Here is a 12,495-nt window from a genome sequence, read left to right on the forward strand (position 1 = left end):
GTTAAGTAAACCTTAAGAAAGTCAACTGCTGAAATAAAACGGGCGTGGATATGGAAAATAACTCAAATAAAAAGTAACTTTAAAAAGTTACTCCGTGCTGAAATAAAGCACAAACCAAAGACAAAAGAAACTCTACCACACACCCAAAAAAATTAGCGAGATGACTTGAATAGCCTTGAATAACAACTAAGAGAATATGGTCCAACAGCCTATGCAGAGGCCATCCGCACAATTTCTCAAAGGCGACTGATGAACAGCTCCTCAGTTAACTCTCACGCTGACTTCCACTTAGATTGGCAAACATTCAGCCACTACTACTACTACTAATAATAACAGTCCTTACCGTGAAAGTCTCACCTAGAAGATCACACTACACTACTGACTAGTAGTCTCGGCTTCAGCCTAATAACTGATAAATGACTGCATGGCTTAAAAACGAAGGTTGGCCTCAGTTGATGCCTTAAACTCACTTAATTTCCCGACAAGCTGATTCGGACAAGAACTGACATACTCATCGCTCACTGATAGATCATTCGACCGATCATATATACCAGATGCAAGAGAAATAACTTCGCCAACCACACGACGTTTCATGCGGTGTTTGTACGGTTTGGCAATTTGTCGGCACGTTAAAAAGAGTTTCCAGAAAAAGGGGAAACTGTAAGATTTACCTTGGCAACAAAACACGGTAGTTTAGTTGTTACAATTTACCTACCTTCAATCGAGGGAGTTTGAGCGCATTCATCACAATCAACGACTTAAGATAGAACTTAATTTATCTAGTAATTGTAAGGGCTGTGGTATGACATTCATCGGTAAATGACCTTCGTCTTGGGTTGTTTAACCCCGTTTTATGAACTTAAATTTAAATAATCGTCCCTGACTCCCCCTACTTCAAATCTCCTATGGAGTATAGTATTTCCTCGAATAAGCGCCTAGCACTTATTTGATTTTTTGGCTAAAAAGAGCACTTAATGGAAGTAAGGCGCCAATTAAGAACCGTTGAACCTGCACTAATTCAGCTGTAGTTGAGGCTTAAAAAGTTATTAATCAAGTTGTAATAGCAACAGGTCTTCCTTTCCTTAATACCGGTTAGAAAAGTGAGGGAAGGGCAAGGGTTATTCGAGAGGAGAAAGGCACTTGTTTGATATATTGGCCCAGGGGGTGGGTGCTTATTCGACTACGGGCGCCTATTTGAGGAAATAAGGTATTTGGATAATTTTTTCTACGTTACACTCAACCTTTTGCCCCTTAGAGTGACAAGCTTCTAATATCCTCTACACTATACCCCTTGAATCAAATGTGAAGGTCACTTTTATAAAGGAAATGATAAGTAATTTAAAACATCGTGATTGTCAAACAAATTCTCTTTGTCAGTATCATAAGAAAAGTAAAGATAACAGTGTGAAGTATAAGAATACCACGTGAGGGTGTACAGGGTTAAATACTTGGAAAAGAAAAAGGGAAACAGAAAGAAAGACCATCAAAGTAAGACAGAGGTAACAATGCGCGAAGGTTTATGACAAGAGAGATTTTCTCTCTGTGAAACCTCTTTTATGCAACTAGTTTATCACAATCTTGTAAGTCAAACTGCACGGAGTCAAATAAAACATCGATTCGACAGACGTTACGGTAAAGACCGTGCATATCGACGCGTAGGATTCAATTGGTTATTACAGTTACCATATTTCACAATTACATACGTTTTTTGGTCATGTAGACTTGTTAAATTTTTAACTGACCACTCGAAATAAATTTAAGGCATCAAGGTGATCGTTTCGAGAAGAAACTTTAAATTCATCATAGCCAGAAATTCGAAGCCGCTTAGCTAAATCTTGCAGCCCTCGAAACATGAGGCCTTGCGTGATAATACAACAATTGAATGTTTGTATTATATACAGCAGCCAATGCTTGAAGGTTACACTCTCTCCGCTGAGAGTAAGACGAACGTAATCAGTTTAAGAACATGCAAATATTCAGTTTATAACAGACCGTCAGAATAGCTACGGATAAGACTGCAAGCCATCGTTTTCGATGATCGAAAGTACAGGGATCAAGAAGACACCTCGTCAAGGTCTTTTGAACGACATTGCGAACCTTTGACAGTTGATGTGGTAAGGCTTTTAGTCGGAGGATTGGACCTCAACTTCCTTCACAAATGTAACGACTTGTCGAACTGTTTAATTTGTTTCTTTGCATTCGAAGTTTTCCTACTTAGACAGAAAGGGACGAAGACAGAATCGCCGGGAAACCGGCTGGCTTCTTGTGTGCTCATGAAAAGACAGTAGATGAAGATAGTCGGAAAATGGAAGCGAGGCAGTGCTCCGAGCTAAACAATCAGAGTTCAACGATAGATGGAAATAGAAAAGCCTTCAAAAATTTATTTCGAACGCAGCCTTCAGTTTATCCGTAGCTATGTACCGGTTAGTTTAAGACATTGCATTTTACCACAGCGGTCGAACATCGTAGCTGCTTGAACTCGAGTCGGCAATCAATGAAACATCGGATTTTCAGGATACAACTCTTTATTTGCAATAAAAAGAAACAGCTCTACTTGCGCAAAAAAGCATTTTTAACACTACCTCCAAGCCCTCTCACAATCAGTACATAAAAATTGCTAAAAAAACGGCGATTCGTTCAGTCAAAATGTGCACATGAAAGCAAGATACTATTTACTTTAAGTCTGCGCTATGCATTGCAACATTCGAAATTCCACAAGCTACACGCATATACACATATGATGCCGAAGGTACGAAAATCGAGGAGAATCTACAAGGTCCGTTAACAAAGCGGATTTCAGTTCGTTATTAGGCATTCGAAGATTTGCAAAGATGGATTCGGCAACAGATGAACTGATTAAGCGTTTACTTTACAGTCAAGGTACGGGGGAAATCTGTAACTGGAACAAATTAAAGTGCATCGGCAAGAAACTTCGGTGGTCACCGCAGGATCGGAGAGCGCGATTCGGCACCTCATCACCAGTCGCGGCCTTCAAACGAAATGTAAATTACACAATTAGACATACAGGACAAAATGATACTTTGATGCACGAGGCACAGTATGTCCAGTGGTGATAACCGCTACAGCTTGTATAGATCATACGGATTTTCCTGCTTTAAAAAGATAAAAACACGTACAAGATATGAGACGGCGAAGGGAAACAGGCCTCTCAACTTAATGTACCACATCGACTAACTTGTTACGCTGTGGATCGATTCAGGAAATGAACTGAATATGAATACCCTGTAGAATTAACTGTGGCAGTGAACAAATAAGCAATTCCGAGATACTGCCGGATGGATGCGAATTTACGGAGTACGAAAATCAAGAAGCTGTCACTCTGCGTAAAGATGAGCGAAATTTTACCATTCCCCTTTCATTCACAATTGGGATAAAATCAATTACTGGTAACTGAAAAAGCGAGGTATTAGCGCGTATAACTTTAGTACCATATAAACTGGAGTGGATGTAGCTTTTCAACTTCGACTGATTCGGTCATAAACCTACTTTTGAGATAACAGATTCTTTAGAGAGGTGAGAGATACAAGGCTTTTACATCTATTTTCTCCAAAACAATGATAGCACAATAAAAACCACCGTCGAAAATCCGAGAAGCAACCACCAGGAGGTTACCACAACATCAAAATAACCATAACCATCTGGTGCGTTCTCACTCATTTAGAACATACAAGTATTCCATTATCTTGGGGGGGGGGGGGGGGGGAAGAGAGAGAGGAGGGTGGAATTGAATAACATTAGTTCAACCGGGTTGGTTCCCATGCCCTAGTCTCACATCAGCACTATTTCCTTGTTGACTGGTTGATGATCTTCATGTGCCAAAGAGGCTACTGACAACTCAGCAACCGTGCTAAAAATATATATTTTTAGTGAACACTCGCGCCACGTTTCCCGGACTAAACTGAAAAAGATCACGATAGCTGAGGCGAAATTTCCAATATGAAGAACAGTAAAGTTCGGAAAAAAAATTTTTTTTCATCCATACGAGGTAGAATTAGTCCCACACACCAGGCTACCTTAAGAATGATTTAGCAGACTCAATGCACTGTGACTTCAAGTAATTCACATCTCCTCTGTAATCAGTGTCTGTATTTTGGAGATAACATAAATTATTACCCAACTCTGGGTTGAAAGAGTTCATCTTCCCGTCACCACTCACCTCCGGAATAGGAACCTCCAGATGAATACGGCCTTTCAGCGGGAGGTCCACCGTAGCTTCCCGATCTCGCTCGCTCAGGAGGGGGCCCATACCCACGTTCAGGTGGGGGATAACTTCGCTCGGGTCCACCATAACCTCGCTCACTGCTTCCATAGCCTCCTCCACTACTGCCATAAGAGTCATAACCACCCCTCTCCTGACGCTCACCACCATAGCTGCCTCTCTCTGGAAGATATCGATCATGTGAAGTGCCTCCGGAACCTCCAGTGCTGCCTCCATACCTAATAAACAAAAACTGATGTGTCACACAGTGCATTGTGCTTTAGGACCAGCCACCAGCTTATTTTTCTTTTAAAATAGATACGACTACGAGTACGACACTCGTTGGATAATAAGGCATTATAAGAGAAATTGTAACTTTACTGAGTACCTGCAACACCATCGAGGTTACTGATAAGTCAGTAACAGTATATCTGTCTATCTAAATGAAGGGTTTTCTCTCTCTCGTTCGGCACTTTGCTTCATAAACAACAAAGACGAAGAAGCTAGAGAAACCGACTATCATTCATCACCATGTTTTAACACGGCATTCGCGAATTCGCCACTTATGGAGCAGTAACGGCACCGTCTGTCATAAGAGACTGCGCCCTTTGTCTAAGGGTAATGCCAGAAGAACGCAGGCTCAAAAGGTAACTGAAATTCTACAATAAGAGACACTATTTACCTGTCATCATAACCTCTGTCACTGGAGTATCCTCTTTCGGCACTACTGTAACGGTCTGAGCTGCCGTAACCTCTATCCATGGGTGGGCCATAACCACGCTCACTGCTGGAGTAACTGCTTCCACCACCTGCACTGCTGCCACCTCCACCACGTTCATGCGGTGGATATCTGAAATCCATGGGCAAACATCGTTGGTTTATGTCGCATATTGTGGTGCTGGTTCAAATTTTTACTTATTCTCAAATTTTTAAACCACACAAGGCAAAGGAAAAAAAGAAACTCTTGGAAAATTTTTCAAATCAAGAAAAGAGTTGTAAAGATGTTTTTCGTCTTGTCCCGTGCGGGGGACAAAAAAATTAATTCGGACTCTCCATGAGGAATCTAACCTCAGCCTTTCTCTCCGAGAACAAAGAAAAACATTTGACCACAGCACTAACATGCAGTTTTAGTTTGCTGTATTTCTTACAGTAACAATGTCAGCTCACCAATGATCTAATTTTCCCTACACTATGGACTCTCCACAAGGTGTTTTGAAAAATTCATGATCACGATCTTAATTTTTTCAAACTTACTTCTCTACAATAGCATTTAGAGCGTATTGAAGTAGTAAAGTTCAATTTACCGTTTGTTACCATGATTCTAGGTCGTTTTATATTTTAGTGTAATTACTGAACTGTAACTGACTTTTAACCCTTTAACTTCCAAGGAATTACGGTCAAATCGCCGACGGACCAACTCGCCGACGCCAACTCGCCGACGTATAAAATCGAGTAGAGACGTCGGCGAGTTGGTCGTCAAATCCAATACAACTTATTAGAAGTTAAACATACAGAAAAGTAAACGATATTTAGTAAAAAAACACTGGTGAACATTGGTGAACATCTAACAGAAGCTTAAACATTGGTGAACATTGGTGAACTTCACCAATGACTATAACAGCTTAAGACGCGAACGAGTTATTGTGCGACATCATGTCAATCGCTCAGATTTTTTAACGAAAACTTGGCTTTCTAGACGAGTTCTTTAGTAAAAAGCATTTCTTTTTATTTGCCACAAAGTTTATAAGGATCTCAAGGCGAATAAAGCGAAGTAAACATCACCAATGACTCACACAACTCATTGGCGTCTACAGCCAATTTTGTTCATTGGCGATGTTAACGTCGCTTTATTCGCCTTGAGATCCTTATAAACTTTGTTACAAATAAAAAGAATTGCTTTTTACTAAAGATCTTGTCTAGAAAGCTAAGTTTTCGTTAAAAAATCTGAGCGATTAACATGATGAGTCTTTACGGTGTTGTTGTCACACAATAACTCGTTCGCGTTTGAAGCTGTTTGAGTCATTGGTGATGTTTACTTCCCTTTTTTCGCCTTGAGATCCTTATAAACTTTTTTGCAAATAAAAAGAAATGCTTTTTACTAAAGATCTTGTCTAGAAAGCCAAGTTTTCGTTGAAAAATCTGAGCGATTGACATGATGAGTCTTTACGGTGTTGTTGTCGCACAATTACTTGTCGTTCGCGTCTTAAGCTGTTATAGTCATTGGTGAAGTTCACCAATGTTCACCAATGTTTAAGCTTCTGTTAGATGTTCACCAGTGTTTTTTTACTAAATATCGTTTACTTTTCTGTATGTTTAACTTCTAATAAGTTGTATTGGATTGACGACCAACTCGCCGACGTCTCTACTCGATTTTATACGTCGGCGAGTTGGCGTCGGCGAGTTGGTCCGTCGGCGAGTTGACTGGTTACCAACTTCCAAGATCTGATCATTAATTCTCCCCTGTAGCTGCTACACATTTCCTTGTAAATTAGTTATGAGAACTTGGTGCTAGATCAAGACAGCAGCTTCTACCTGATGAGTTTGAATATTCTCATTACCTGTTTGCTGAAGAATGTATGGATATCGTAGGGAGAAGTTTTATGTTAATCACTTCTGGGAGTTAAAGGGTTAAATGACCAAACATGAATGTTTCAAGCTTGCGCATTTTGAAGTGGGATTGAGTGGCTGACTTGCTCAACCTCTACCATGAGTATTTCTCTGTGAGTGAACTACAACTACTGTATGTTATGTTCTGTGCATGAACACTGCACGATTCTTCATACCTGCTGCCATAGTAGTCGTTACTGTAGCTAGGTGGCCTCTCCCTCTCGCGGTCACTGTAGCCTCCACGATCATAATCCCTTGAGGGGTACCCACGGTCAGGAGGGGGTCCATAGTCATCATATCTAGAAAAAATATTGATTGAATTTTAAGTGACTTGTTCATCAATACTATGATTGTTTACACTAAATGTACTCTACATTGCATATCTACAACCAGGTATTCCACAAAGTCACGCCAACCTGCAAAGCAATGATATGGTAATGATTCATAAGTCTTAACCCAATACTGGTAAAGTATGAATCAGTTGCCCTTAAAACAGAGAACTGGCTGCTGTACAAATTTCTTTTTAACTATTTCAATAATCATAAATACTTTAAATATGAATTATTATAAACTGAGGTGAACATATCCAACTTAAAATGGCAGCCTGGCTAAAGGCTTTGGCCAGTTGCCAGTTCCTATAAACACCCCTGCAAAAAATCAAAACCTGTTATTGGTAAATTATGCATTCGATTCTGTACAGAACTAGGAAATGGCTGCTGCAAAAATTTCTCTAACAGTATTTCAATAACTGTGGGATTTTTAGTAAAACCTGGTAAATAAATGGTAAATTTAGGTGAAAGCAGTTAGCTCCTTACCTCTCACGTGGAGGTGGTCCTCTGGGTGGTTCTCCTGGGGGTCCCCTAGGGGGTCCTCTGCTAGGGGGAGGCATGTGATCTCTACGGGGGGGAGGGGGACCATCGCGTGGCCTATAAGGTTCAAAATCACAAAAACAATGATGGGTCAGGTAAACCTTGTACATTGACAGGGTCAATGATAACTTATAATACAACAAGGCAAATAATACAATAATCAATGTTAACTTACACCCAATGTGACTACAAAACGACATAATTCAGTCTTAAGCATTCCAAAGCATGTAAAAAAAATCAAACTAAAAAAAAGGGAAAGGGTTTACGAAGGATCTCCGCTAAAACTGACGCTAGATGCTCTGAGTGTCTTTACAACAACACACATGAACCACACAGTAAGGTCACAAGAATAAAGGAATTGATAACAGACTAAAGAAGTTCTTGCTTGTTTAATGTATTCTCCTTGACAGAACCCTACAAAATGTAGAGAACATTATGGAGAATACATATGCTGATATCGGGGTGAAAAAGGTTAAACATTTTTGTCCAGCACATTTATTTACCAAGCCTTGACCAGGCCTCAACCTTTAAAAGGCTAAAAGTCTATAAATAATTTAATTCAAAGAAAGATGTTTTTGAATCTAGTCATAAGTGTAAGTGTGAGACAAGGAAACAAATCTGAGTTGCTATGAGGAATCAAACCTCAGATCTTCAAATTCCCCAAAGCGATTTTCTACCAATCAGCAACAAAACACTTTTCTATAAGCTATTACTTTTTGCTGTCATTTTTCTTTCCCCATTCAAAAATCAGGACACAGATTTATAAGCCGACCTTCCAGGAGGACCACGTTCACCAGGGTGAGGCCCTCTGAATGGAGGGCCACGTGTTGGAGGTGGTCCACGACCTCTATCTGAATAGCCTCCTCTGAACCCTCCACGACCACCTCCACGCCCTCCTCTTCCTCTTGGTGCTGCGGAATCCTTATCTTTTGCATACTCAAGGGTCATTTCATGGTTGAAAAATTTCTAAAGGAAAAAAAGATTGACCAAAGATTGACCAAACAAATAAACACAACTGCTGCTGAGTTTTTATATTGTTTAGTTCCACTGAATAAGCTCCACAGAAAATCTCATGCAAGATTACCTCCTCCAAACCCTTCCAACATAGGGTTCATACATCACTGATGCCGAAAAAAAAACAATGTTTGAAAGATAGAAAATTTAACTAACCAGGGTAACACTACTGTTTTGTTATCTAAAATGTGTTCAGGGGTTTCAAGAGCAGCCACAGGTATGAGATTTACCCATACCTGCCTGACATGAGATGGCTATGAGCTTGTGACCTTTACACAAACATCACTATACATGTGTATAAGCAATTCACTTCACATTTGTTCAAATTGTTTGACTTCAAGAGACAACAAAGCAGGGGGAAAAGAAGTCCTCACAGTGCAGGAGAGTGCTACTGCAAGAGCCTGGATCCTCCAAATTTCCTATATGAGTGCAGACCTCCCTAAGAACAGGAGGCCCTTCCCCAAACAGGGTGTGAAATTGCACCTGATATAGGCACCAATGCGACTAAGTTTTCACTTTGGCAACCAAATCCTGAAAAGTAGTCACCAAATTGGCGACTAGAAGGCTTCGTCATAACCATACATAGAGATATAGTGAATTAAAAAGATTTGCAAAGAGAAATCCGCAGCAAACTTCCTCGTTAAGTTTGTTTAATTTCCAAAATGCAGAACATGCATCTTGATCAATAATTAGACACCATCTTGGATTTAGATGAGCTTGAACATTGTATATCACCCATCCTAGTGTCCATTTTAAAGGTCACCGAGGATGAAAGAACTACCTCTCTATACCCTATTTAACAGTTTAAGTCCCACTAGTGACCTAGACAGAATTTCTCCATACACTGTCAATATGACATCAAGCAGACAAGTAATGAGAATAAAGAAAATATTGATCAGGGAATTATTGGTTGATCCAATTCCAAATTCTCCAAACTAACATTATATAAATTGTACAGTAGACAGTTAGGAGAATTACTAATGAAATCTTGGGAGTTAAAGGGTTAAATGGGAGCACTGAGTACTAATTCCTTCTCCTAATATTACCCTTGAATCAAATATTAAGATCAAGAATAATGGAAATGGTCACCAACTAAAAAGGCTCTTGATTGTTGAACAAATCCTCCTTGTACACACCTAAGAAAATGTATAGAGAACAGTATGGAGAATGTCCCTACCGATGTTACAGTGTAAAGGTTTAATAAAGTTCTCAAAACCTTCTCACAGTCAATTCCTTTCTCCAATCATAGCCAGCCTTGTGTAAAAGTAACATTTTTTAATGCAGCCCTGTCACATTTTTGCACTTTTTCACCCTTATAAAAATTCAATCATAAGGATACAAACCTTGCCACGTTCGCCAGCCATTGTTGAAATTGCCTCTTTTGCATCCTCAGGATTACTAAACACAACATATCCAAAGCCACGGCTCTTGTGTGTCTCACGGTCAGTTACAATTATCGCTGGTAAATAAAAAAAAAAAACTCAGTCTTCTGCTTCAGAGGCTAACTAAGTTTGGAAGCATTAAGAGAATTAGAGTGTTATTATCATTAATACTATGGCTGTTTAACCCTCACCCAATCCAACCCCCCCCCCCCCCCCCCACCCCAAATATATCTTCAAGTTTCAAAGAGTGCAAGTCAGCTAAAATAAATCATATTTTATCAATCTGTAAAGTTAATATGTTAAAGCTTAGCTCATTGGTAAAACCGATGCTCTGAACAAGTCATTTGTACGATTCTGGTATTTGGTATGTGTTAAAACATGTTTATAGAACCACTAAAGACCTTGCCACTCTCCAGCAACTTGCCTTTGTTACCTACTTCGAAGTATGGGATTAACATTCACCCGGAATCGATTACAGTTTCAAAACTCTCATGGTCGCCACTGTTTTTGCTTTTAAATCAGTTCAAAAATTGTACCCTTGCCAGTCCGCTAAAATTTCATCATTTTCCACAGAAAGAACCTCGAACAAATCGATATCACTAATTATGAAGATGGTCAAGAAATTAAGGAGTTTAAGACAGTTGAACATGCAATATGGTAATCTAATAACGTAACACGATGATTCCTTTTAAGGAAATTGTTTTACGGTTTTATACCATTATAATTATCTGGTGCTGCTGAAGTTTAAACTTGTCTCGATTTAACTCTAGATTGAAGGATCCTACAGTATTAATCGCGCATTAGGCAGGAAGCATATCTAACGCCAAGTTGTCACAAGTCTGAGGTGAATTGAGCCATGCCGATGTTCACAAACCTTCTTCGATGTGCCAAAAACGAGCAAACACATCTCTCAGAGCCTTCTCGTCGACCTTAGGAGGCAGGCCGCCCACAAAAAGCTTGCGTCCTGAAGGCGAGCCAGTCATATCCGCATACAACAAGGAACCTTGACTCGTACACCACGCTAGTCCTAAGATGTCTCCTTCGATCAATACACACTGAGCATGTGCAGCAGCTTTCAGAAGTCGAGCATGCGCATCGATCTCAATAAAACAAGTGTTCTAATTGGTCAATAATATACAGTTATAACTATGGTCCCGAGTCATCTGTTCGTTATTTATTCATTTACAATATAAGATGTTATTTGGTCAATTACAAATACACGACGAGGGAAGGAAACTTCGGTGTGAGAGAGAAAGATCAAGTAGGAAACCGTGGGGCGCCTGACGACTAGTCAGACTTGCGAGCAGGCCCTCATTATTATTAGCACTTTTAGTAGCGCTTGCGTACGAGCGTTTCTTCGCCGCGAGCCGGCGAGATGTCTGCGAGTGGTCTGGCACTGATTATTAGTGCCAGACTCCCAGCAGGCCTCTCCCCTGTACCGTTGCACTTATGTCCTCTCTTGATTAATTGTCAGATTTTACCTTACTTGTCTCTAATAAACGAAAAAAATGGAAAATTAGGGCTAAAGATTTGATTTGGCAAAATTGGAAACTCGGAGTAAAGATAGCATATGTGAGCTAAGGGTATTATGAATTCTCAGAGTTTACCCCCTTTCTCTAGAACTAATCTATTAAAACAAAAGAAAATCTGGGTAAAGATTTGACATCACAACTTAGGTTATATTCCACTTGCATGATGAATTGTCAAAACTTATCCCGTTTTCTGGAATTCGTTGAACAAATGGAAAATCAGGGACAGATTGAACATTGCAAGTCATGATATTAACCACTCGTGAAAAGAATTGTCACGGTTTACCCCGTTTTTCTAGAGTTATTTGAACAAATCGGAATAAAGATTGGATATGGAAAAGTTATGATATTATCCACTCGTAGGTTGGTTCAGAAAATGGAAAATTAGGGTGAAGATTGGATTTGGCATGTTAGGATATATTCTACTTGCTGGATAAATTGTAACAATTCAATGAAAAATGGAAAATAGCGGTTAATATTGGATATGTCAAGTTGGAATACATTACATATGCAGGGTACGAGCTATTTGATTGTTTTGATTTTCGAATGCGCTTAAAACATGGAAATGCATGGGAATGAACAGATATACCGCATTTGTAAGTTAGATCGCCAGAATTGCACCCTTCATTCGCGTAAAAGAATGTTGGGATGGGGGTAGGTATCGGAAGGTTACCCTCGGGTGAAGTCAATAATTTTTAGCGGTACATTGTAGAATCCCAGCACAAAACCTAGAGATTATTGGACAAATATCACCGAGCCTGAGGAGATTTTTATCGCTGGAAAAGAGAATGTAGCCTTCCCTATGAAATATTTATCAGTCTGCAAGTTTTGATGCTATGTTTCACCACTGTGATGTTCTTATTGTTGAGACCGGT

At 39.7% G+C, this 12,495-nt stretch overlaps 1 protein-coding gene across 1 annotated transcript; it reads right to left on the minus strand.

Annotated features, from left to right (window-relative positions):
* Window positions 1-2,507: 2,507 nt before the first annotated feature.
* LOC113680608 (RNA-binding motif protein, X chromosome) lies at window positions 2,508-11,156 on the minus strand. The gene is made up of 8 exons (XM_027197645.2): window positions 10,966-11,156; window positions 10,053-10,168; window positions 8,468-8,661; window positions 7,642-7,752; window positions 7,003-7,125; window positions 4,902-5,069; window positions 4,178-4,458; window positions 2,508-2,989 (listed from the first exon to the last, which is right to left on the minus strand). The coding sequence occupies exons 1-8, from the start codon at window positions 11,072-11,074 to the stop codon at window positions 2,976-2,978; spliced, it is 1,116 nt and encodes a 371-aa protein (XP_027053446.2). The 5' UTR covers window positions 11,075-11,156; the 3' UTR covers window positions 2,508-2,975.
* Window positions 11,157-12,495: the final 1,339 nt, after the last annotated feature.

This window comes from Pocillopora damicornis, chromosome 3 (assembly GCF_964200805.1).
Source record: "Pocillopora damicornis chromosome 3, jaPocDami1.2, whole genome shotgun sequence".
In the NCBI taxonomy this organism is placed as follows: Eukaryota; Metazoa; Cnidaria; class Anthozoa; order Scleractinia; family Pocilloporidae; genus Pocillopora; species Pocillopora damicornis.